Source organism: Mustela putorius, unplaced genomic scaffold (assembly GCF_011764305.1).
Source record: "Mustela putorius furo isolate JIRA1106 unplaced genomic scaffold, ASM1176430v1.1 tig00003853_pilon_pilon_pilon, whole genome shotgun sequence".
NCBI classification, from domain to species: domain Eukaryota; kingdom Metazoa; phylum Chordata; class Mammalia; order Carnivora; family Mustelidae; genus Mustela; species Mustela putorius.
In genome coordinates, this window is record NW_025422005.1 from 24,734,109 (window position 1) to 24,758,821 (window position 24,713).

At 53.1% G+C, this 24,713-nt stretch overlaps 1 protein-coding gene and 1 pseudogene across 6 annotated transcripts in view; both read left to right on the forward strand.

Moving 5' to 3' along the window:
* The window catches only part of ZNF362 (zinc finger protein 362), a 38,955-nt gene extending 14,611 nt beyond the window's left edge, over positions 1 to 24,344 (forward strand). For 4 of the 6 annotated variants that reach the window (XM_045064157.1, XM_045064160.1, XM_045064159.1 and 1 more), the window contains 7 exons: positions 4,339 to 4,402; positions 4,587 to 4,833; positions 7,892 to 8,213; positions 8,974 to 9,198; positions 18,749 to 18,827; positions 18,977 to 19,135; positions 22,767 to 24,344. In XM_045064157.1, coding sequence (XP_044920092.1) covers positions 4,339 to 4,402; positions 4,587 to 4,833; positions 7,892 to 8,213; positions 8,974 to 9,198; positions 18,749 to 18,827; positions 18,977 to 19,135; positions 22,767 to 22,883 — 1,213 coding nt within the window. In that variant the 3' untranslated portion in view covers positions 22,884 to 24,344. Of the gene's footprint in view, positions 1 to 475; positions 1,320 to 3,455; positions 3,562 to 4,338; positions 4,403 to 4,586; positions 4,834 to 7,891; positions 8,214 to 8,973; positions 9,199 to 18,748; positions 18,828 to 18,976; positions 19,136 to 22,766 lie in introns of all 6 variants that reach the window. The other 2 variants (XM_045064156.1, XM_013046296.2) reach the window with 2 other exon arrangements.
* Positions 23,519 to 24,344, forward strand: LOC106003825 (annotated as a pseudogene).
* Positions 24,345 to 24,713: the final 369 nt, after the last annotated feature.

Here is a 24,713-nt window from a genome sequence, read left to right on the forward strand (position 1 = left end):
GGGTACCCACTCACAGTCAGGAATGGCTCCAGGGGGCACATGTCTTGGGGGAAGACCCAGTGCAGCTTAGGCTTGCTGAGTCCAAGCGGCCCACCAGACAGGCAAAGGGAGGTAGCTGGAAGGTGGGCCTGGAGCTCCAGGGACAGGCCCCGTCTGAGGGCGGGGACTTGGGACTTGGACTGTATTTAGAGTCCTAGAGCGGGTGGGCCAGCCACGGATGAGGTGGGTGGGACACAGGAGCGTAGCTTGTGGGGGGGGGGGAGTTCTGAGAGACACCGAGATAAGGAGCCAGGGTCACAGTTTCACGGAGGGTCCAGGCAGCACGAGGCCATGAGGAGGTGGTCTGGAGGGTCCTCGGTGGCATGTAGCAGGGCTCAGGTGAAAGTTCTTTCATGCAGAAGCTTATGGGCCACAAGTCTGTTTCCTCCACTTAGCTGGGAGCTCCTGGACAGCAGGGTGCCCCCTTTTGCCTCAGGTCCCCCAGCTCTCAACCCCGTACGGCCCAGAGGATGTATCCAGAGCGAATGGATGGGCAGATGGTGGATGGGCCCACCGTTTTCAGAAGCAGCACTAGGTGTTTCGTTCATCCACCTTTCTGACTTTCTTCACCTTGTGGAGCAAGAAAAACGAAACGGTAGTGCGCTTGCCCCACCGTGAGCGTCCGGGCTGTGTGTCTCTCGGCTCACAGCAGTCTCGCCTTCCCTCGGGGGCTTGAAGACCAGTGGACACATCCCGCCCAGCCAGCAGCCTGTCCTGCCTGTCCCCGCAGGACCTTACAGGCACAGCCCACTTTGCTCCTCCGCCCCTGCCTCGGCCTGGCCCTCAGGCTGCTGCTCCCTTTGACCTCAGTCCCCCTTGACTCCAGAGCTTCTGATGCCTTCTCCCCACCAGCATTCCGGCCCAGCCCTTTGGCAGGCCTTTAGCACCCTGCTGGCTGGCCAGTCCCTCACTACCTCCCCTCTCTGGCTCTCTTTTTGGTGCCTGAAGGTGACGGGCTCATGGACCCAAACCTGCCTCGTACTTGCACACATCCGCGCCTCTGCTCGGGCTGTGGCCTCCTGCCCTGTCCACCTGTCCCAAACCCACACCTGACCAGTCTCCTGCTTCAGACCCCTCCTTTCTGACAAGGTCGGAGCAGCTTCACCTCTGGCGATGGCCCGTCACGTCGTGCAGGCCCCCAGGTTGCCCAAGGGGCCCCCCACCCCACGGGCTGGCTGGGAGCCTCCCTGCAGATCCTCCTGAGCTGTACCTGGCAGTGGGCCTGACACCCAACAAATGGTCAACCCCCGCCCACCTTCCTCACCTTTGACGCACAGGAGGTATGTGCCAAGGCCAGGGGCACAGACTGAATCATGAAATTGCGACCAGCCAGAGAAGGACATGGAGAAATTAGGCGGAGACCGTGGGGATCAGGTTAAGTGGCCCAGGGCAGACCATTGGCTTCTGTGAGCCTGTTTGTCCAGCCGGGGCGAGGGGCCATCCCTGCCCGCCCAGGGGCCTGACGTGTGGCAGAGAGGATGCTTGACCCCAGCCATGGGACCCTAGGCTGGCCACCTTCCCGGTATCTCCCTGACCGGGCTGGGCCTTTGGGAAGCCTGAACTTGGCATTGAGCTGAAGAGGAGGAAGAGAGGGTAGCCTCCGCAGAACTCTGAGGAACAGCTGGAGCAGTAGGCAGAGCCCTGGGCTGGGTCAGGCCTGAGGCAGAGTGGCCTGTTTCACCCCATTTCACAGATGAGGAGCACTGAGTCTCTGAGAGCTGAGGTTCAGCATCGCAGTGCGGTGCTCCCTTTGGTCTCCCCTATCCTTGTGGCCTGGAGCAGAGTGCTTCCCTCTGCAAAATGGGGGTGAAACTATTCCCTGCTTCCTGGGGGCTCTGGGGAGAATGCCAGTGGACACAGAAGAGCTGTGTAAACTGCCACATTGTGTGTGGTTGTCCTGAATTCTGATGATCATTCCTTCATTTATTCACTCTGTCATGCAACTCATGTTGTGGGTCACCTCTCGGCGTGGCTGCCGGGGATACTGAGATGGGTGAGACAGGTGTATCCAGTTCCCGGCTTCCTTTCCCCCCAGCCTGGAGTCTCTTCTCCCTGGCTTTCCAGTTTCGTTCCCTTCACACTTTCCCTGGTGGACAGCAGGTCCTGAGGCTGCTGGATGAGTGGGTGCCTGCCCCCCGGGCAGTGCCCTTTGTATCCTAAGACAAGGCATGTTCACGAGCCTGCAGTCAGGATGCCTTGCCTTTCCCCTGAACAGCTAAGGGACCAATCAGCTGGACTTTGGAGTTAGGCAGATTAGAGCAGGGATCTCAGCTCTGCTTCCATGCCGTGTGGCCTTGACCAAGTCACTCTACCTCTCTGAACTTGAGTTTCAGTTATAAAATGGGATGACGAGAGTACCTGTCTTTGAGTGTTGATGTGCCTGGCACAAGGGAGGCAGCTGATAAGTGGCAGCCTCCTCCCTGTCATTATGGTGTTGAGGTCTTTCTGAGAAAGGGGTCTGGAACAGTCAGGGAGAACTCTAGGCAGGAAGGGCTTATTTAGCGTTGGGGTGTAAGGGAAGGGCAGCTTGATGTCTGTGGGTAGAGGGAGCAGGAGAGCCCTTAGAGGCCAGGGGCTGTCTGACCCTCAGCCTGGCCAGGCTCAGACCTCAAGCGGCCCCCAGGCTGGGAGGGAAAGGCAGAGATGGTTTTGTGTAGGTATCCAGCCATTTGCATGTGGTTTATTGGCTCAACCAGGGACTGGGGTTTGCAAAGCAAATTCCCCAGAGGAAAAGCCTTGAGCAAATCCGATTTCTAGTTTGACTCTGGCACCCAGCCCTGTCGTCTTGGACGGGTCCTTCCCCCTCTCTCCAAGCCTCAGTTTCTTCACTTATAAAATGGCATAATCATACCTCCTGTGCCTATTTCTCAAGTAAAGATTATAAGGGTAATCTGTATCAAAAGTCTTTATTAAGAGTGTTGAGATTAGATTGTATTGAGAGTTTTCTCCTAAAACCCTCTGCCTGCAATTCCACTAGGAGCTCCTTGGGCTTCTAGGACCAGGAAAAGAAGTCGAAGGCACTTCACTTTGGCCTTTCCTGTCAAAATAAACAGTTTCACTTAAGCACCAATACTGGTAGGTATTGAGGCTAGTAATTTCTATTTAGGGAGAGAGCGATAGGAGAATTTTGGTGGAGAACAGGTTGGTTCAGAATGGTCCTGTAAGTCACTTTTCTTTTTTTTTTTTTTTTAAAGATTTTGTTTATTTATCAGAGAGAGAGAGCACGCGCACAAGCAGGGGGAGTGGCAGGCAAAGCAGGGAGAGGGAGAAGCAGGCTCCCCGCTGAGGAAGGAGCCCCATGCGGGACTTAAGCCCAGGACTCGGGGATCATGACCTGAGCCAAAGGTAGAGGCTTAACTGGCTGAGCCACCCAGGTATCCCTGTAAGTCACTTCTTGACTTACTCTCGGGTTGCAGGAAGATTGGAACCTTCTGGAAGAGTAAAATAGCTCTGAAGGCCCATCCTTCACGCTGCCCTGGTTGAATGGCCTAATTGCCCGGGCCTGCCATGGAACTTGGAGAGGTGAGGGTCATCAGTAGACTGTCACGTAATTCTAGTGAAGAGCCCCAAACTGTCCTAGCTGCAGGCCTCCCCAAGTCGCTCCTTTAGCAGAGTGTGCTGACACATCCTTGTAGGTAAAATGTTGCACATGTCCATGCGTGTTTTTCTTAGAGGCAGCTTTCCAGAGGTAACAATTTTTGGGGTCAAAGGGCAGTAATCACTTGGGTCTCTGTAACCATAGTACCAGATTGCCCTTCAGAGTGGCCATATCTGATGACCCAGGCTACCCTCTTGTTCTGATGAAGATGTCTGCCCTCAAGGGAACAGCGGTCAGAAGGGCCAGGATCTGGGTTGGGCAGTTGCCTCTGTTCTGTGGCCGTTTACAAAGTTGCTCCAAGACTCCCCTGTGTGTCTCTGTCTGGCAGGAGTGGGGGTGGGGTGGGGTGGGGGCTTCTGTGTGAAATCCATGGGTCCATGGGGTGGGCTCTACAGCCTTGGGCCCTTTCGGGGGATGGGAATTGGTCCACGGCATCAGGGTGATGGGGGGACTGGGAGCATAGCTGGTCTGTCTCTGACCTTTGCCCTCTGGGGCCCACGGAGGGAGACACTGAATTCTTGACTTTTCAGCCTAGGGACGTGGTTGCCTGGGCCTGGGAGGGGGCCTGCCCTGCTGCAGGGTGAGTGTCCCACGAGGGTGGGGGTCCCAGACACTGGGCCAGACTTCAGTGGGCATGGCTGATGGGAGCTCGCCCCAGGCGGGTGGGGAGGGTCCCCGTGACAGTCGCTCTCTCCCCGCAGGATGGCCGAGCCTCGATTTAACAACCCCTACTTCTGGCCCCCTCCTCCCACCATGCCCAGCCAGGTAAGACGAGTGCTTCGTCCTCTGGCGGCCCAACCCCTCTCGGAGCCGCTCTGCTTTGCCTGGGGCTTCGGTCTGGCCTGTGGGGTGGGTGTCGAGGCTCCCGGCTCGCGGGGGACCCGCGGCCTGGGGAAGGGGCCCGGATGCGGCCCCAGCCCCCTCAGGGCGTCTCCTCTCCCGCCCACAGCTAGACAACCTGGTCCTGATTAACAAGATCAAGGAGCAGCTGATGGCGGAGAAGATCCGGCCGCCCCACCTGCCGCCCACGTCGGCCTCCTCGCAGCAGCCGCTGCTGGTGCCGCCGGCCCCGGCCGAGAGCAGCCAGGCCGTCATGTCGCTGCCCAAGCTGCAGCAGGTGCCGGGGCTGCACCCGCAGGCTGTGCCGCAGCCCGACGTGGCGCTGCACGCGCGCCCGGCCACCAGCACCGTCACAGGTAAGGCGGGCTGGGAGGGGGCGGGGTGAAGGCCAGGGGGAGGGGCGCTTGTCCTGGGAGGACCCCCGCCCCCTAAATCCACACAAGAGCCCTGACCAGACTTGTGGGTGAGGGAAGGGGCCGGTGTGCGGGGAAAGGTTGGCTGTTCATGAGGGAAGTGGATCAGGAGGAGGGAACAGCATATGCTAAGCGGGTGTGTGGGTGGGAAGCAGAAGGTCAGCCGGGGTGGGAGGGCCAAACCATGATGAGGATGGTGTTTATGCTGGTAATATGGCAGCAGGTTCCAGGTGAGCGCCTGTGTGTGCCCAGCAGTGGTCACTTACTACTCCCAGCAGCCTGTGTGGTGGGCACTGACAGTATTAGGTTGAACACTCCACCGTATTTGACTTAGGAAACAACCATTCAGTTCTCACCATGAGGTCTCCACTTAACAGATGAGGAAACCGAGGCAGAGTTGCAGGGTCAGTAGGAGGCAGAGGCAGGCAGTGTGGTTCGAGCCCGGGTGTTAATGACCCTTGGCTTTAGCTGGTCTCTAGAGAGGAAGCAGACCAGATGTGAAGGGCCCCGTGGGCCAGGCTGGGCAGTTTGGACTTGACCCTCGGGCAGTGCAGAGCCGTTGAAGATTTTTAAGTAGGGGAGGGAATTGCTCAGATTCGGGTTAGAAAGCTGGGTCTGGGTGCCAGGTGGGGGACTGGCTTGCTGGGAGAGGGAAGGAGTCAGGGAGATCTGTAGGAGAGTGGTGGCCTGGATCAGGCAGTGGCAGTGGGCACGGGGAGAAGGGGACAGATCTGAGAGTTGTGGAGGGGAATGGACAGGGCTCGGTGCTGGGCTGGCCGCAGGGGTAAAGAGAGGGAAGACCTGAGGGAAGAGCCCAGGCACGGTCGGGGGGCAGGAATCACAGGAGGAAGCACGGGGTAGAGAAGGAGGTGAGCTCAGTCCTGAGGGGTGTCACGAGGCCGGGGCTGCCTGACGTCTACCTCAGAGCCTGGTGGACAGGCTTTCTCTGGAGGCCACGGCAGCCGGGCCTTTGTTCCTCCTCTGGCTCACCCCTGCCTTTGGTCGGGCGCCTCTGCCTTTCTCCTCATTCCCCGCTTCTCTCAGAGACGCCCAGGAATTATGGGACCCAGTGAGCCTCCCTGAGGCCCCAGCCACACTCTGCACATCCCCCCTTATTATGATTTTATTAAATTTATTTTTTTCATTATAAAAGTAATATTAAAAAAGTAATATAAGCATATTAAGGGAAATTTGGGGGAAAAAAAAAGAGAAACTAAGGGAAAAAACGCACTAATAATCCCCAGCTCCTAACCCAGCAGTTAAGGAAAGCCTTTTGGTTCATTTCCTTCCTTTTCCACCTTTTTTGTTTATTTTTTAATATACGTGTGTGTGTTTTGCTGAGCTTGTAGTAGGGCTATACCCATGACTTCAACTCACTTTTCCTACTCAACCATTCTACCGTGAGCATTTTTAATGCTTTTTTTGATTATAAGGGTAATTTGTAGTCCTTATAGAAAATGTAAAGATTGCAGACAAGCTGAAAAGAGAGAAAATTAGCTTTCGTCCTACTATTGTTAGCGTTTTCATATGTTTTCTCTATAATTTATTTTGTTTTATCCTTTAATCACAGATCTAAAAAATGGATGAATTCACCAGGTAAAAATTCAAATAATATAGAAGCAGCTAGACGCAGTATGAAAATCTCCTTTTACCAGAAAATTCTTTTCTCCCTAGAGCGAACCACAATTTAGACATAAATTTAGTTGGGTGTGTCTTCTCAGAGCTATTTCTGTGCATTAATGCACACATCTGTATTGCCTGTTACCTACTTAGGAAGCTTAGGTGTGTGTGGGTTTTTTTAAATAGATGGGTTCCTACTGTCTGCGATTTGCTTTTTTTCTCCTGATGACGGCACATTTGGGCGTTCTCTCTCCATCACTGCACAGAACCTTTCTTGTTTTTGTGGCTGCTCAGTCCTTCATAGTGAAGATGGACCACATCTCTTTACAATGCCCCTGCTGAGGACAAACGGGTTGTGTCCAGTTTGGTTGTACAGAAGGTCCGTATACACAGATCTTGTGCTCGGGGGCAGATATTTCTTTATGGGCAATTTCTAGAAGCCACGTTGCTTCGTCAGAAGTCATGTACATTTGACGTATTAATGGCTTCTGCCAGTCAGCCCTCCATTGATGGTTATAAATGCAGCGGCGGACATGAATGCTTGTCCATCTCTGGATCTTACCTTTCTCAATGGTGAGATTTTTGGTTTTTTTTTAAAAGAAGTCTTCTTTTAGTCACATGAAAGGTACCATTTTCAGCTTTTTGTTGGCTTCACCTGATACTGTAAACGTTTCTAGTCGCCTCGTTTTTAAAAGAATGACTTTTATTACAAAAGTTTATTTTATTTTTGTTTCCTTTTCCCTTTTGTAAAGGCTTTCATTTATTTTCAATAATCTCAACACCCAAGTGGAGCTTGAACCCACAACCCCGAGATCAAGGGTCAAACACTGCCCCTCCAACTGAGCCAGCCAGGCGCCCCTATATTACAAAAGTTTTTTTTTTTTTTAAGTACGTTGTCAAAGAATCAAAGTACAGTTAAGTCGAAATGCTTTAAAAAAAATTACTTCTAGCTGTACTATCCACATTACTTTAGGTATATCTTCTTCTCCTGCTTACTTTTTCTATGCATACATGTGCTGGTTTTGTTTGTTTGTTTTGTGTGTGTGTGTTTTGTTTTACAAGCATAATTTTTTAGTCGGCAGTTAATGTTCAGTGGAGAAGACTGATCACGATGTATGGACCCCTTCCCTAATGTTCCATATTTCAGTTCCTCTAGTTTTTTGCTATTGCAAATAACACAGTAGTGAACATCTTTGTGCTTTTTTCCTGTGGTTTGGAGTATTTCCAAAGTGCCTCTGTTACCAAACCAATTTAGTTCTTCGGTGTGTCAGGCCTCTTATACATACATGGGCCTCTCATGTAGTTACCCCGGGTAATTTACAAAGGGAAGGGGAGGCTTGGAAAGGCCTCTGCAGCTGCCTCCCCTCCATGTCTTCTGCAGGTCTGGGGCTCTCCTCCCGAACCCCGGCTGTGAGCACGTCGGAGTCGAGTGCGGGCACGGGTACCAGCACCCCGTCCACACCCACCACCACCAGCCAGAGCCGCCTCATCGCCTCGTCCCCCACCCTCATCTCAGGGATCACCAGCCCCCCCCTCCTGGACTCCATCAAGACAATCCAGGGCCACGGCCTGCTTGGCCCCCCTAAGTCCGAGCGCGGCCGCAAAAAGATCAAGGCAGAGAACCCAGGGGGGCCGCCTGTCCTCGTAGTTCCCTACCCCATCCTGGCCTCGGGCGAGACTGCCAAGGAGGGCAAGACATACAGGTGGGGGTCTTGGTGGAAAGGGGTCCACCAAGGGGTCCACCATGGGCTTGGGGGGCTGCCCTTGGAGCCCAACAGCTGGGGCTGGAAGGGGACCCCAGGGGCTGAGGGCGGGTGGGTGCCAGGTCCTGAGGAGCGGGGTTCTCTGCCAAGCCCCAACCTCAGCCCCTTCACAGGTGGGTGGGGCGGTCCTCCCCCTGCTTATGCGGGGCTGCTGGGGGCCCAGCTCACCGCAGCCTGCAGCAGCGGGAATCCATTCGTCCTCCCTGTAAGCAGTGTCCTCAGCCCTCAAGTTAGAATCATCTGGGGAGCGCTCAGAAAATGCCAATCCCAGGAACGGACCTCCAGAAATTCTGATTTAATTTGTCAGGGATGGGTGGGGAACATGCCGAGGGCCAGTCAGCCCTTTTTGAAAGCTCCCCAGATGCTTCTGATGGGCACCTAGGAGGAGAACTTCTTACTCTTGAGTGTTAAGGACTGTGGCCCCGGGCATACCTCCTCAAGATTGCTGGGCCTCTCTCCTCTGGGAAATGTCAAGCAGTCCCCTGCTGCTGTGACTAGAGTCCCCCTTGGGAAGAGCCTTGGCCTCTAGATTGGAGGTTTTCCAGGCTGGGAGCCTGCCCCCTGACTTTCCCTGGTGGGCCTGTGCCCCCGGGGCTCCTCGCTGTGCGGGGCACAAGGTCTATGGGTGCGGGAGGCCCCCTGTGCTTCCGGACAGAGGGTGGGGGTCTTCCCAGGTGTGAAAGTGCCTCTTGCCCCGCAGGTGTAAGGTGTGCCCGCTGACCTTTTTCACCAAGTCTGAGATGCAGATTCACTCCAAGTCGCACACCGAGGCCAAGCCCCACAAGTGCCCGCACTGCTCCAAGTCCTTTGCCAACGCCTCCTACCTGGCCCAGCACTTGCGCATTCACCTGGGCGTGAAGCCCTACCACTGCTCCTACTGTGATAAGTCCTTCCGACAGCTCTCCCACCTCCAGCAGCACACCAGGTAAGGGGCCTGCCTGCTGCTGCCCTCCCACCAACCCCCTTGCCCCCGGCAGTCAGTCTTGGCTCATGTGCTGGGTGCATGGACCTGGTGTGGGAGGGGCAAGGACCTGCTTGCTCTAGGTGCCCACTGCCCCGGCAGTCAAGACCAAACTCCTTTACTTGGCATTTGAGGCCTTTGATGATAGGACCTTTGTAGACCTCACTGGCCTCTGCTGTCACTACTGTGCCACCCTTCCCCCCGTTTCTCATCTGCTGTGTCCTTTGCCTAAAACACTCTCCCTCTTCTTTATCTTGTTTCTCTGGCCCTCTCCTAGCCATCTCTCCTTTCAGCTTCCTCCCGGAAGTCCTCCTGGGGCCCACAGGCCCCGTGCGTCCCCATCAGATCAGTGGCAGGCTGCCTTGTATGTGTCACATTCTCTGTCTGCCACCTAAAATATATTGGGAGCTCTTGAAGACGAGGGCTTGGCCCCATATCCCCAGCGTGTGGCACGTAATAAGCATCTGGGCGTTTGTGGGATATCTGTGGCATAAGTAGAACTGTCTTTTATAGAACATATGATTCATCCGTTTAACAAATATTTACAGAGCCTCTGCTCCAAGACAGGCATGGTTCTAGGTGCTGGGAACACAGCAATGAACAAAACACAAAAATCCCTGTTTTTTCAAAAATCCCTATAGAATAGGCATTCTATCTAGTGGAGTGCGTGAAAGAGAGATTCAGAAACACAAATGCTTTAACAAAAGACAGATTTTTGCAGGGGAGTATAGACATCAGAAAGGCTGACTCGCCACTTGCCAAATAAAAATACCACAGGTATTTAAAGAAGCAAACCAAAGGTTACCACGATTACAGTAGTTCAGCTCCTCAGAGGGGAAGGAACACAGCCCTCCCTGCCCCCGCCCCCAACGACGATCATGTATATCTGCAGGCGTTGCTGTGTGTTGGCCAGTACCAGTTTGGGAAAGTCAGGGGTGCAGTAGGTTTTGCTACAGAGCTTGTAATTTGAAGGAAGTGATCAAGTTTTCTCTCTTTGGGGCTCTGATGCGAGACAGACCCTCATTTTTGCTTTTAGCGTTTTTTAAAATTGTCGTTACTGTTGTGATTTATTCGGCTACGTCCGCTGTCTTTGTAGGCTTTATCACGGGGCTCAGAAACGCCTTGTTGGTCTAGTTCTTGGACTTGAACGTGTACTGTGTAGGTTTGGTAGTAAGATAGCAACGGGGGAGTGCCAGCAGGACGAGGCCTCTGTCCGTTCCTGCTGCTCCTGTGCCTCCTAAGGCATAAGGATTGGACCACAGTGGTTTGTCCTGGTAATTTTCTCATGTTTGTCATTACTGATTGATTGATTTTTTTAAAAGTTTGGTCAGTTTTCTGGACACAGGCCATTGTAACGAGGTGATGATTAATAAGCAAAGTCTCGCTGAGTGTATGGCTGTTAAGATCAGAGCATATGATGCCAAGGCTTTAGAGCTAACTTCTGTCAGGAGGCTTCGTGGAACCTCTGGGTCATTATTTGAATCGGTGGGTGTGAAAAAATTTCTTAGGGTATTATCTAAGATCAGAAACCTCGAACCATGCTCGTCAGCCTTGTCGGGTAGTGCCTGTACAGCCGGTAACGATAGGGGTGACTTCCTTTTGCAGAATCCCCGTTTGTCAGTGTTTTGGGCTGATAGGAGTAACTTTTTCTGTAACCTTAAATGCTGGATGGGAATCCGCAAGCCAGGAAGCACATCCCGGGCAGCTTCCCGGGGAGGCCACATCCCACATGGGAAGGACGGTCCATGTGTTTTACTCTCAGGCTTCTCATGCCTAATATAATGAAATTTGTCATTAAATGTGACATTTCTGGCACGGTCATGGTTACAAATTTGATTTACCCAATTATATCCTGTTGGGAAGGAGGATAGATTCTTACTGACCTTGCATACCGAACTAATGGCCATGAAGAGAAAGTGGTCCCAGGGAAGACACTGTGGGCAATTATTCTGAGCAGTTTTATAGTTTGGGGTCTATAACATGCTGTTTTCAACAGAACTGTTATTTTATTTTATTATTTTTTTTTTTAGAGATTTATTGATTTATTTTAGAGAGAGGGAAAGAGTATGGAGGCAGGGGAGGGAGGGGCAGAGGGAGAAAGAATCCTCAAGCAGACAAGCAGACTCGTCACTGAGCGCACAGCCTGAGGTGGGGCCCACGACCCCAAGATCATGGCCTGAGCCGAAATCAAAGAGTTGGACATTTATCTGACTGAGCCGTCCAGGCGCCCCAGTAGAACTATTATTTTAAAATTTCCTTGATAAGTCATGAGTTTATATCTAATGTTAAATTTTTATGGTTTCCCTCCTCCCCCAGAATTCTGAAGGATTAGTTAAAAAGGCACCACTGAAGGAATATTTTATTCCTGGTTCAAATATAACCTCCCAAATCAAGGGTTAGAGGTATAGATCAAAGAAGAAAAGGGTCTTCTCGTATCGCCTTTCGGAAATAGGAATGAACCCCACATAAATCACTTTCATTCAGCTCGAAGTCATAGTACCCGTCCTGCTGATCTTGGGTGGTCCATCTGCTTTGCCAGGTTGTCTGCTTCTGGACTGCAGACTCTGATCCTGCCTTGGCCTCGGGCAGTGTCTGGTCAAGGTGATGGTATCAGCATGGCTGGAGGCTGTGCCCATTCATCTGTTCTCTGGAGCCTAGAGAGCCAAGTGCGTGTGCTACAGCCCTCTACTGAGGCCATAATCTCTTGATGTCTTCTTCAGAAGACTCCACTTCTGACCGGAAGGAGAGGCCTCTAGGCAGGTGGGACTGGGAACTGCAGATTAGCCTGAATGACTGGTCCCTTTATTGTAACAATAAACATTTATTGTAACAATCAATGTCAGAATGGAGGAGAATGGAGTCTTCTATTAAGATAGAATGCATGATCCATTTTTTCAGATTAGGAACATATTTTGGGTAGCAAGGATATTGACCCATCTTTGCTCTTTAATTATCTCATAAAGCATATGTTAGGACTATGGCTAATTGAGAAGTCTAGTTAAATGTAGAAAACACTTTTTTAAGGACATTTCTTTTTGATTTTTATTGTACATGAAAATAAATTACTGGGTTTTTTGGTCTTCACTTTAAAAAAGTGCACAAATTGGGACCGCTAGGTGGCTCAGTTGGTTAAGTGTTTGCTTTCAGCTCAGCTCATGATCCCACTGTTTTAGGATTGAGTCCCATAGGGTCTCCTTGCTCAGCAGGGAGCCTGCTTCTCCCTCTGCCTGTCACTCCTCTCCCCTGCTTGTGTTCTTTCTTTTTCTCTGACGAATAAATGAAATATTTTTTAGGGGCACCTGGGTGGCTCAGTAGTTAAGCGTCTGCCTTCAGCTCAGGTCATGAGGGAACAAGCCCCACATCAGGCTCCGTGCTCAGCGGGATGCCTGCTTCTCCCTCTCCCACTCCCCCTGCTTGTGTTCCCTCTCTAGCTGTCTCTCTCTCTCTCTCAGTCAATTAAATAATAAAATCTTAAAAAAAAAAAATCTTAAAAAAAAAGAATTTTTTTAAAAAGGTACACAAATAACATATATTATATAGCATATATAATTGTATATGATATATTATATATTTGTATATAAATTACATATAATCATATGTAATATAAATGTGTTTTCTGTGTATATATATGTACACATAAAATATAAATGAATACACGGAGATTGAGTTATCTCTTCTTTTTTTTTTTTAAGAGAGGGAGGGCAGGAGAGGGGCAGAGAGAGAGGAAGAGAGAAAATCCCACACCCTACTCCATGCCCAGCTTGGAGCCCGATGTGGGGCTCGGTCTCACAACCTTGAGATGATGACCCGAGCCAAGAACAAGAGTTGGACACTTAACGGACTGAGCCACCCAGGCCCTCCTCTAAGTGTCTCTTCTTTTGATTGCCAATGTTCTTAAACTTGTATCTTCATAGGACAGCTCTCATTCTAGTGTTTTTCCTAATTAGAAATACAGAAAATATAAAAGGCTCGGTTATTTGGAGCATCACTCTTCTTATAAAGTAATGGTGGCCATCTAGAAAATCCAAGAGCGTTTGGGTGTAAAAGATACTTTGATAACTTTATTATTCTGATGTGGGGCCTGGGTTGGAGAAGGTTAAGGGCACAAAGTTGATAGCCTAGGCGAGATCTGAGCATCGGTCTGGTAGAAAATAAACACGGTAGCAAGTAGTGATAAGTATGAAGAATCCTAGTTTTGGGGCACCTGGGTGGCTCAGTTGCTTAAGTGTGCAGGGTCCTGGGATCGAGCCCTGCATCGGGCTTCCTGCTCTCTGGGGAGTCTGCTTCTTCCTCTGCCCCTCGCCCTGTTTGTGCTCTCTCTCTCACATGAATAAATAAAATCTTAGGAAAAAAATAATCCTTGTTTTTTTCAGAAGTAAACTTTAGTTCTAAAATATTAATCAAAACCATGACCAGAACAGCAATAAAAAATTAACAGGCTCATGAAGGAGGGTATTTTGCCAATGTTTCCTGATCCAGGGTTTTGCTCTTTGTTCTTTAGGACACACTCCCCCCCCCCCCCGAGTGATTTGAGTGCGTAATGGTGGGAAACCAAACAAGCCACGTAAGAGGGTCCTGTTAACATTAGAGACAAATTATTAGTCAGTAGACAGGGGCACCTATAATTAAACCAATGTGTCCTAACCCAGTGACAAAGAGGTGGGTGTCCCAAATGCCCAGAAGCCCCAGAATCCATTAGACAAACAAACAGAAAAAGCCAAGCATAAAGAAGCATCCAGATTCCAAGTTCCTTTTTTAGCCCATTCCACAGAGACTCCTTCCTGCTTTTCGCTCCTCCATGGAGAACCAGTCAAATCCATCATCCAAAGGTGACTGCCAGTAATGACGGGAATAAAAGAAGGTCATGTCCAAGGCTGATCATGTCCAAGGCTGACCCAGCCCTGGTCTTGTAATAGAAATGGACATAGAAACGGGTTGTGCAAGATTACTCTGGTTGTTGAGAAAGACGGGCCTGGGAGCATTTGGGGGGTAACGTTGTTCAGAGGAGCTGGAGCTCCTGCTGGGACCTCCTTCTGGGAAAGGAAGACACAGCAAGTAAAGAAAAGTGGGGGATGGGCAAAGTGTTCCAGAAGTCCAGAGTTCAGGGTTGGCTTGGTAAATAATAAAGACCCCATGTGTTTCAAAAGGAAGCGAGCAGACCTCTGTAGCGAGTCTGGTGGTCGTGCGAAAACAGCACATGTCCCACATACGGCAGCCGCTAGCACACGTGTGAGATCACAGCTCTGCAGTGTCGCGACACGAGGGGATGGCAGGGATGGCGCCCGTTTGTCAGCGGGTTACAGAGCTAGACTTCAGCTCGGGCGGCTGGATTTGCTTACTCAGGCTGCAGACTGTTTCTCACGTTTGCTTTTCTTCTCTTGGCTCTGTGACATGTACGTTGTGTACATGTGGCCCGATGCCGGGGGCGCGGGGAGGTGTCGTTTGGCTTCCTCAAGTCCGATGACAGTCGTGGTAATAAACTCCTAACAACCACCAGTCCTTGTCAAAGGCTCCTCGGCACCTGGCCTTGCAGAAGGTGATTCCGTACCCCATAGAGTCTGCCCACACGAATGTGACTTTGTGTTTTTAAGTAAGAGACAGCCAATCTGAAAAATGCCACAGGGCGTGGGTCATCTTGAGGAAGGTTGTCTCCGAACCTGCCCTTGTGTGAGTTACCAAGCACAGTGCGCCTGAGGTCAGTCCCCCTGGGGTGCTGTTTATTACCTGCAAAATGAAAGAACAGATGAGAACTAAGGAATCTTCAGTGATTTTATGTAAACATTGAATAAATTCTTTGTCGATTTTCATCAGTTGTCTTAATTAGAAAGGAATGTATTAAAAAGCTATCACTATGAAAATATCTTAGAAATCTTTAGAATAGGTCACTGAATCCTTCCAGTCCTTTCGATCCTTATCTCCGTTTTCGGGCTGAGGGAACTGGGCTCGGGGAGACTGAGTCACTTTCCCAAGGTCACTCCACAAAAAGGAGGTGGAAGTGAGGTTCGAGCCCAGACCCCCCAGGAGCCTGCGCCTCAGAGGGAGGAAGGGGCTGCGGCGGTCAGGCTACAGGAGAAGCTTGGCTGGGCAAGGGTGCTGGGCATTGCAGGGCAAGTCTCTGGGGTAGTCCAGGGGCCCCAATTTCAACTTGGCTTTCCTGTGTTCCCTGGGGTCCGTGGTGAGCTCCCCTTCACTGCACTTTTGGGAGCCTGGGCTGGGTGCTCCCCTGCTGAGAAGATGCTCTGCAGGGACAGGACTCTGATGTGGGAATTGAGGGCTTGGTCCTAACTTGCAGCTCAGGGACAGAAGGGTTTTGGGGCTGTTTCACTGGGAGCATGCAGCCCAGCCCCCCATTCACCCAGCTGGCAGTCCCTGATGCCCCTTCGGAGCCAGCCCAGTGCTGGGGGGCACACACAAGGGCGGATCGGTGGTCACAGGCAGGCTCTGGCCCAGAGGAACCCCACTGTGACCTGGGAGGCTGGTGGATGTGGAAACTTCTGTGAAAGAGTGAAGTACGTGGGGGCCGTTGGGGAGGACCATCTGGGTCATGCGTTGAAGGGTCCATAGCCCTCCCTAGGGACAGGAACAGCAGCATGAGCAAAGGCTTGGAGGCATCCTGGGGGAGGCATGCCCATTGTGGGGAAGTTGGAAGGATGCCGTGTCGGGGAGAGCAGTGGTGGAGGGGGAGGCTTTAGAAACCAAGGCCTTGAATGCCGGGGCACAGGGTTTGGACTCTGTCCTGGAAAAGGGAGAGACCGTGGAGGTTGCCAGGCAGGGTCCTGGCAAGGTCAGATCCCCGTGCTGCTGCTATGGCGGAGGCCAGGAGGGGAGAGGCTGAGGCTGGGAGTCTAGGGAGGAGGCCAGGGAGCCATGACACTTGGACTGGATGAGGCCGAAGGGCAGTTTCCCATTCAGGAGGGCTTGGCTGGTCCCTGAGGAAGGACCTAGAGTCCTTTGGAGGGTGCTCGGTCAGACAGTCAACAAATGCTTGTGCGGTGTGGAGCGCGTTGGTTACATTGAGCAGACGACTGACCTCACAGAGAAAGAACTCTTTCCTTCATTCAGTCCGCGACTCTGTATTGGGTCCTCTTCGGCCACGCCGGGCCCTGGCGTGATGATGGTGAACGGGACCCGGGGAGCACCTGCTCTCAGGAGGCAGCCCAGGAAACAGGGATCAGATGGGGACAGAATCAGTATCCCTGCTTGGGGGCTTGAGAGGGCCTGCAAGGGCCAGGCCTGGTCCAGGGGGTCAGGAAAGGCTGCCCAATCAAGGGGCTTTTATGCTGAGAACAGGAGTGTGGGTTTTTGCTGGGTGTTCACTGAGGGAAAAGTGTGCCTGGAAGAGGGGATAGCCTGGGTCAAGGAAGGAGCTTGGAAGCTAGCAGAGCTTGCAGGGAGGCCAACAGGGGCGGGGGCTGAGGGTGGCAGGGGAGAGGCCCAGTGGGTACTGGGGGGGTTTAAAGCAAAATCAGTGCATGTCTGGGGGTCCCTCAGTCTCCCCTGGTACCCAACCTCAGCTGAATGAATTCCCCAGCCCTGGAGGGGAATGAGAATGGAATGAAATGGAGGGGGTTGGGGCCTCAGGCGGAGTCACTCCAGATGGCCGTGAAGGTCCTGTGTTGTAGAGACAGGGTGCTGTGGCTGGGGTGATGTCCCCAGAAACGTGCGGGTAGAATACGGGCTCTCAACGCCAGGCCAGCCCAGCTCCCCTTGGCAGGTGTCAGAGCAGCCTGTGGCCGGGCCCTGGCCTTGCACCTGAGCCTGGGCCCTGGGCTTGCCCTCGGCTCCCCGGCTGGGAGAGGAGACAGGTGGGGCAGCCTCCCCTGCCCAGGGTGCAGTGGGGGCCCAGCTGTGGCGGGCAGGATCATCAGTCAGGCAGGGTTGTCCGATGAGAAATGGATCTCCGAGCAGGATGGAGGGTGCGGAGGAGCAGGGAGGGGAGCCCAGAGCCCCTGGCGAAGGGCCTTGAATGACACACTCGGGAATCTGGACTCTACCCGTGTTCATAGCCGGCAGCCAGTGACTTCCTGGTGGCGGGGAGGGGTCTTTATTCCAGCCTGTCCCGCAGGAGGTCTGCTGTTCCAGGGACCTTAGTTTGTTTGAGGAGTGTGTTGTCGGCCAGAGCAGCCCAGTCAGTGAGGTGAGCCAGGGCATTAGGGGAAGGAACCGAAACTGAGTGGCCGGGGCCGGCTTCTCCCTCCACCCCACGCTCAGAGGCAAAGGAGACCAACAAGGTTCAGGCCAGCCAGCCTTCCGCTGCACCCCTGCTTGGCAGAGAGGATTTGCCAGAACAGGTGATGGAAGACAAGCGCAGGCCGAAGGTGGGGGGCTTGCGTGGAGGACGGGGCTCCCCGACGTGGGCACCTCATCTGGGCCCAGCTCCGTCTGTCCTCAACCTGGCCTGTCAGATGAGCATGAGCCACACCACAGACCTGAACAGAAAATACAGCCATCGGCCCTGAAGTCGTCACTCTGGAGTCACCCTCTCAGGGAGGACCGCCCTGACCACCCTGTTTAAAATTGCACATACCTTTCCGCCCAGGGCATTCGTGCCCCACCCCACCTTATATTTTTCTTCTCACTGCACTTAGGACATTCTGCATGAGATTTACTCGGTTCGTGTTTGTTGTTTGTTTCCACGAGGCAATGGTTTTGTCTGTGTTGTTCATTCCAAGTGCCGAGCGTGATGCCTGGCACACGGGTGCCCAGTGGGATAAACGTCGCAGGTGTTTCGTGAGTGCCGACTTTGTGCCAACACTCCGCGAAGCCCCTTAGCGTGTATTACCTAACATTAGCTTCACAAGTGAAGTGAGAGCATATTTTGATGCCCATTTTGCAGATGGGCAAACTGAGGCTCAGTGATTTCCCCCCACCCACCCACCCATGGTCACTGAGCTAGTAGATAGATGGTGGAGCCAGGATGAGAGAACCCAGGAGTGGGAGGGGACAGAGGGGCTGAACTGCAGGGCCTCCCTGTCCCGCATTCTCTCAGTAGCTGGAGTGACCAGGTTGCCATTCACAGACATGTCTCTGATGTGGAGACAGGGCATGAGGCAGAAACTGGGCGCCAGAGAGAGAGAGAGAGAGAGAGGCTTCCTTCTGGGGGGAGGAGGTAGGGTGGACAGGGAAGTTCCTGGCAAAGCTGTGGGTTTGTGTTCTTGGCAACAGTGGTCTGCAGGTGGGTTTTGAAGAAGAGGAGGGAGCAGAGTGGTCAGAGCAAGTGGCCGCTATTTAGCTGGAGGGTTGGGCGGGGTGTCTGAGTGGGTGCAGGTGGTGGGTTGGGTTCGGCAGGGACCTGTGGGGAGCAGGAGGGCTCTGGTCACACACTGGCAGACTGGGAAACCAGAGGTCGAAGGAGAAGTGGCAGCTCTTGCCTGGTGCTCTCTGGAGAGTGTGGGGAGGGGAGACTGGGAGGCTTGGGGACCGGATATATAGTGCAGGCCCTCCAAGGCCTTGGGGGCTGGAGCTGGCCGGGTTATCGGTCAGGGACTGTGCCTCACTAGGTTTCCCATTGCAGAATCCACACAGGCGACAGACCCTACAAGTGCCCACACCCTGGCTGCGAAAAGGCTTTCACTCAGCTCTCCAACCTCCAGGTGAGTGCCCATCCGCTTGCCTCTTACCTACAGATGCTCAGCCGCCCACCCCCTCCCATAGGGAGCAGCAGAAGGGGGTGGGACTGGGCAGCCCCCCTTCCCCCACTCCAGGGGGCCTAGCTCCTGACCCCCCACTGTGCTCCCCACAGTCTCACCAGCGCCAGCACAACAAGGACAAGCCCTACAAGTGTCCCAACTGCTACCGGGCCTACTCAGACTCCGCCTCCCTGCAGATCCACCTCTCGGCCCATGCCATCAAGCACGCCAAGGCCTACTGCTGCAGCATGTGCGGGCGGGCCTACACCTCGGTGAGTGCCTGGGCTCCCGGATTCTCCCCACTTACCAGGCAGGGAAACTGAGGCCCACAGAGGGGACGGGACTCCACCAGATCACAATGAGTGGCCGAGCCAGGACTTCGGCTTCCCAGCTCTGTTTTTGGCTGCCCTGGGCCGAGCTGCTAGCCGCCTGGGCCTTTAGCCTGGCTTTCCCAGGCGTGGTTTCCTCCAGGTCCCCGGAACACTCAAGGCAGTGGTGGGGGGCCAGGAACCCTGCTCTCCAGAGCCAGGAGGGGGAGGGGCCTCGCCACTGGGGAAGCTGCGACCCCCATTGTGGCCACAAGGAGGCACAGTGGCCCGGCCTGGATCCACCTCACCTCAGGAAAGGCCTGAACAGTAGATCACCTCATCCAGCCCCCTGTCCTGGGTGGGAATTTCCCCGAACAGAGGCCTTTCAGCACCCATGAGAGGAGCTTGGACCGTCACTGGGGTGTATGTGTTCAGTTAATGAAATATCCTGGTTAGCAGAGCCCCAGGTAAACCCACACGGGATCACTGAGCCTGTTTCCTATCTGTGAAGTGGACGAGGTAACTGTTCTTACCTCACAGGGCTGTTGGCCGGCCCAGTCTGTGTCCAATAAATGTCCGCTAACGCCATTATTTATTCACTCAGTGTTTAGTGAACATTTGTGCCAGGCGCTTGGGCATGGGGATGAATCCAACAGACTCATTCTGTGTCCCTAGGGAGGTTGGAGACTATTGCTGGAAACAGATATTAAACAAGTAACCACCAAATAAACACAAAATGACAGGTTGTGGTAACAGCCCTGAGGAGTCTGTCAGCCTCAGTGCATGGTAACCTGTGGGCAGGGTCGCTTTCTGCTGGGGGGCTGTCCGGTGAGTTGTAGGATGTTAGCAACGTCCTTGGCCCCTGCTCCCCAGCAAGCCCCTCGCCAAGCTCTCACAACCCAAAGTGCCTCCAGAAGTTGCCAGATGTCCTGGGACAGGGGTCAGCTGCCTCTGGTGGAGAACCATCAGTCTGAAGGACGACAGGTTAACGAAGCAGAAGGGAGGCTGGAATGGATTTGGGAAGGGGACACTGGTCTGGGTAGGCCGGCTGAGGGGGTCACATTTCATTGGAGCCCTGAAGGGTAAGGAGGGTAAGAACCCTCCAAGCAGGGAAAGGTGAATGCAAAGACCCTGAGGTGGAACAAACATGGCGCGTTCCAGGAACTGAAAGGAAATTAGGTCACACAAGGCTGTGGTGGGCCCTGTTAGTGAGTTTAGATATGTGCCAGGTGGAGTGGAAGACACTGGGGGACGGGGACTGCCTGGGAGGGTATTTTGAAAGGTCACTGACAGGCAGGCAGGGGCCACACCTGGGGTGTTAGGAGTATGTTAGGTGCTAGCCTGGCCTGCAGTTTGCTGGGTGCTGGGTTCCTCACACTGCTCCTTCCCTGGAGTTCAAAGGGCAGAGGAGAGGTGAAAGAGGGCAGAACCTGCGGGGAAAGGGTCCCAAGGGGCGAGGTGGGGCACCACAGAGACCTAGGAGCCCCACTCAGCTGGCTGACCTTTGGTTGGTGTTGGCCTCAAGTTCTCCACATCCACGTCCTCACACCTGCCTCGAGGGGAAGAGCTGCTGGCATTTACAGGCTGTAGCTCTAGATGGAGTCCGTCTGAACTCTGGGGGTAGGGGGTGTCCCTAGGCCCCATCCTGAACTGGGCCTGACTGGACTCTCTAGAACAAGCATACTTACCTTTATTTTAAATTTATTTTTGTTTTTAATTAAAGTAAGTTGACTTATCTTTTAAAGTAGGCTCCATGCCCAGGGTGGGGCTTGAACTCATGACCCCATGATCAAGAGTCACAGGCTCCACTGACTGAGCCAGCTAGGCATCCCAAGGTACCTTTTATTTAAAACAAAACAAAACAAAAACTTTAATGGACTGAATTTTCAGCTACTTTAACTTATTTTAGAGTAGCGAACCTTCATGTTCCCATTAGCCCCCAGAACCATCAACCAGTCTTGCCTCACCCATATCCCTATTTTTTGAGGTAAAATAGACATTATAGTGTTTATCTGAAAATGTTCACTGTGTCTCTAAACACAAAGACTCCTCTTTTTTTTTTTTTTTTTTTTTTTTAAATTTGCTAGTCAGGGTGAATACTACCAACATGATGTTGCTCCAAGTTGATGGAATCACATTTATTTATTTATTTATTTATTTTTTAGAGATTTTATTTATTTATTTGACAGAGAGAGATCACAAGTAGGCAGAGAGGCAGGCAGAGAGAGAGAGGAGGAAGCAGGCTCCCCGCTGAGCAGAGAGCCCGATGCGGGACTCGATCCCAGGACACTGAGACCATGACCTGAGCCGAAGGCAGAGGCTCAACCCACTGAGCCACTCAGGCGCCCCAAGACTCCTCTTTTTGAACATACCCACAATATCTTTACAACTCACCGTTAAGTCCTTGAGATCATCAGATCCCCAGTCGGGGTTCACATTTTTGTTTCCGGAAGGCCAGAATTTAATTTACTTACAATTTGATTTTGTAATCAAGATGCAAATAAGAGCCCTACCTTGCACCCAATCAGTATATCTCTTAATCTGTTGATCCCCACACCCTGTACCCCGACTCAGGCCTTTCTGTCCTTTGCAAAGTATTCATTGACAAGTGGTTTCCTGCTTTGGACATTGCTGATGGCTTCTCTCTGGTGTTGATAGCACATTGCCGCCACGTTTGAGGGCTTCCTGTACCAGATTCTGAGCAAAGTGACATTTGAGCCTGGGGCCTGGGGGGCGAGTAGTGGCTCCCTGGGTGCTCTGCCTCCTCCCAGCTAAGTGTGAGGGCCTCTGGGCCTGCAGGTGAGCCTTTGGGTCACCTCACCCACCCAGCCGTAGGTGCCTCAGGTCAGACTTAGCAGAGCCTGTGGGGCCACTCAAGGGACGAGCTGAGCATGCCCCATTTATGCTTCCGCAAGTCACTAGTCCCATCAGGTCCAGCTGCGTCTCTAGGGAGCATCAAGTTGTGGGGGGGGGGGGGGTGCTGCAGTGGCAGGGACTCCCACCACCACCCGGAATGCAGTGTAGAGACTGGGGAAGGAGAAGTCCCCTCAACCCGTACTGCATGCTGGGAGCTCTGTCCACCAAAGCAACCCTTAAAGGTTGTGTCTTCAGGAGGAGGAAACTGGTTTGGACACTGGAGGTGATATGTCTGAGGTTCCACTGCTAAGAGATGGCAGAAGCCAGCTCAGACCAAGGGCTCCTGCTGCTTCCACCTTGCTGGAGCGCCGGCCAGAAGGGGGCAGCCATGCTTGATCCCTGCTGCATACCCCACTACTGCCTGTTGGCTTGGCCCTAGGAAAGTCTGGGTGGGCACTACTGAGGGATAACCCTGGTACCAGGCAGTTTTCCAGGCTCAGAGTAGGCTCAGAGTCTGGGAAAGGTACCAGCATCCACACCGGGTGACGAGGCTGCATCACTAGAACTCATGCCCAGTGCCCGTCTGATGCCCTAGAGCCATGGGGACTGCTCACCAGGAACTGGCCCCCTCCCCCAGCAAGGAGCCCTCCAGTGGCCACTTGTGGGAACTGCAGCCTCCCCTGCGTGTCTTGCCCATGGTTGGTTGGTCATATGTTGTGAATCTCACTCCTGCCCACAGGAGACCTACCTGATGAAGCACATGTCCAAACACACGGTGGTGGAGCACCTGGTGAGCCACCACTCACCCCAGAGGACGGAGTCCCCCGGCATCCCGGTGCGAATCTCCCTCATCTGAGCCGACCCAAGGCGCCGCCCCACCCTGCCCACTGGCAGACACAGACCCAGGCAGCACCAGGCCCCAACTTCCTCCAGGGGCCCTCCAGGAACAGCCGAGCTCTCTCATGACCTTCCTGACCTTCCAGAAAGCCTGGGCTGCAGAAGCCCTGCCCGGTCCAGCTCTGGGGGCGGCCAGGCCAACTGCAAGATTCTGGACTGTTTTGGTGGCATCCAAAGACGATCTCAGAGCACTTTGAACCTCTCTGTTGGGTTTCTTTTTGTTCCCCACCCTCCACTTGCTTCACTGTTTTTTTTTTTTTTTTAAGTTTGTTTTGGAAATAACAAAAAAGATATTTATTGGCCAAGAAGTTGGTGCTGCTAAGACCGAGAAATTAAAAGAATCGGACAGATGGACACAGAGAACCAGAGGGCAACGTGGGACCTTCTCTTGCCACAGCCTCAGGTCTTGAGGGAAGGCTCAGGCCTGGGTTTCTGGACTGCAAAGGGGACCCTCAGGTGGGAGGGGACAGGAGGCAGCTGGAGTGAGCCACTCACCCCTGGGTGCCCCACTCACACCTCTCGAGCTACGCCCTGGGCATTACTGAGCAGAGGGATGCGGCAGCTCCCAACGCTGCCCAAGCTTCAGGAGGCAAAATGAGAGAGGGGCCGGGAGATCTGCAGGACCAAAGGGTGCAGCGTTGGGCTGGGCTGGGCGCAGGCCCAGGGAAATGGGGTGAGGGTGGGCTGGGTAAGACCCGGCCCTCCACTGCCCTGAAGACCACCCCAGTCTACCTCGGTGCTGGCCAGGAAACCTATTGGCTACCTCTCCCACCAACCCAGACTGTGGGCAGGGGGGTGGGGAGGGAGTGGGCCTGGGCTTAGGACCACCCCCCTCCAGAATTTCCTCCAGATGGGGCAGTGCCCAGGGAGGGGTTATTTGTCTTCCCTGTTACGGAGGGGGAATCCCCAGTCCAGGCCCTAGGCCCCTCAGCAGGGAAGGGATCCTCGGGGAGGAGGGTCCCAGGAGCAGACCCTGCCCTCAGCCCCCACAGACACACCCCAATCTGAAAGCCATGCGTGTCCGTGTAAATAGGAACTATGTACAGAGCCCGGAGAAGCCCCCCTTCATCCCCCGGGGAAAAAAAAAAGAAAACTAGACAGAAACTCATCTATATATTCTGTATCTGGAGTTCCGTTTTGAATATTAACTGTGTTATTTTTATACACTTTTTAAGCCTTAACTCGCCATTGATTTACCAGTTTAACGTTTCCTGGGTTTTTTTTCCCCCCACGGGGTTCTCTGCCCCCTTGTTTGACTTGCGTCGTCTGATAACTCAGTATTGTAGCTTTTTGTCCGCATGTTACTACCCTGTAAATACGCTGTTATACATACTGTTAACACCCCATTTGCTTTTTTCTATGGGACCTCCAGGCCACCATATTTAGAACTAGTTACCTTATTAAAAAAGAGAAAACAGTCTGTTGGCTTCTCAGTCTGCATCTTGGTGGCAGGGAGGCAAGGGCAGGTGCCCCTCAGTGCTTCAGGAAACAAGTTTGCATTAGATTTAAGAAAGGGGGTGGGGAGCAAAATAAAAATCGAATGTGGGGGAAGACACTAAATGGGGCAAGAAACAAAGGAATTCCAAACCCTCTGCTCTTTGTATTTCTCTGTTGTGAAGAATAAACTGTACCCGCACCCGGGCGGCAGTGGCGTGTGGCGTGCTCTGTGCGAGGGCAGGGCTGGGGGGCACCTTTCCATTGCTCCTCTCCCCTCCCCCGCCCCCCAGACTTGGGGAGGAAGGGACATGGCCCCTTACAGTGGGCTAGCCTCACCCCAGCTGCTGAGCCA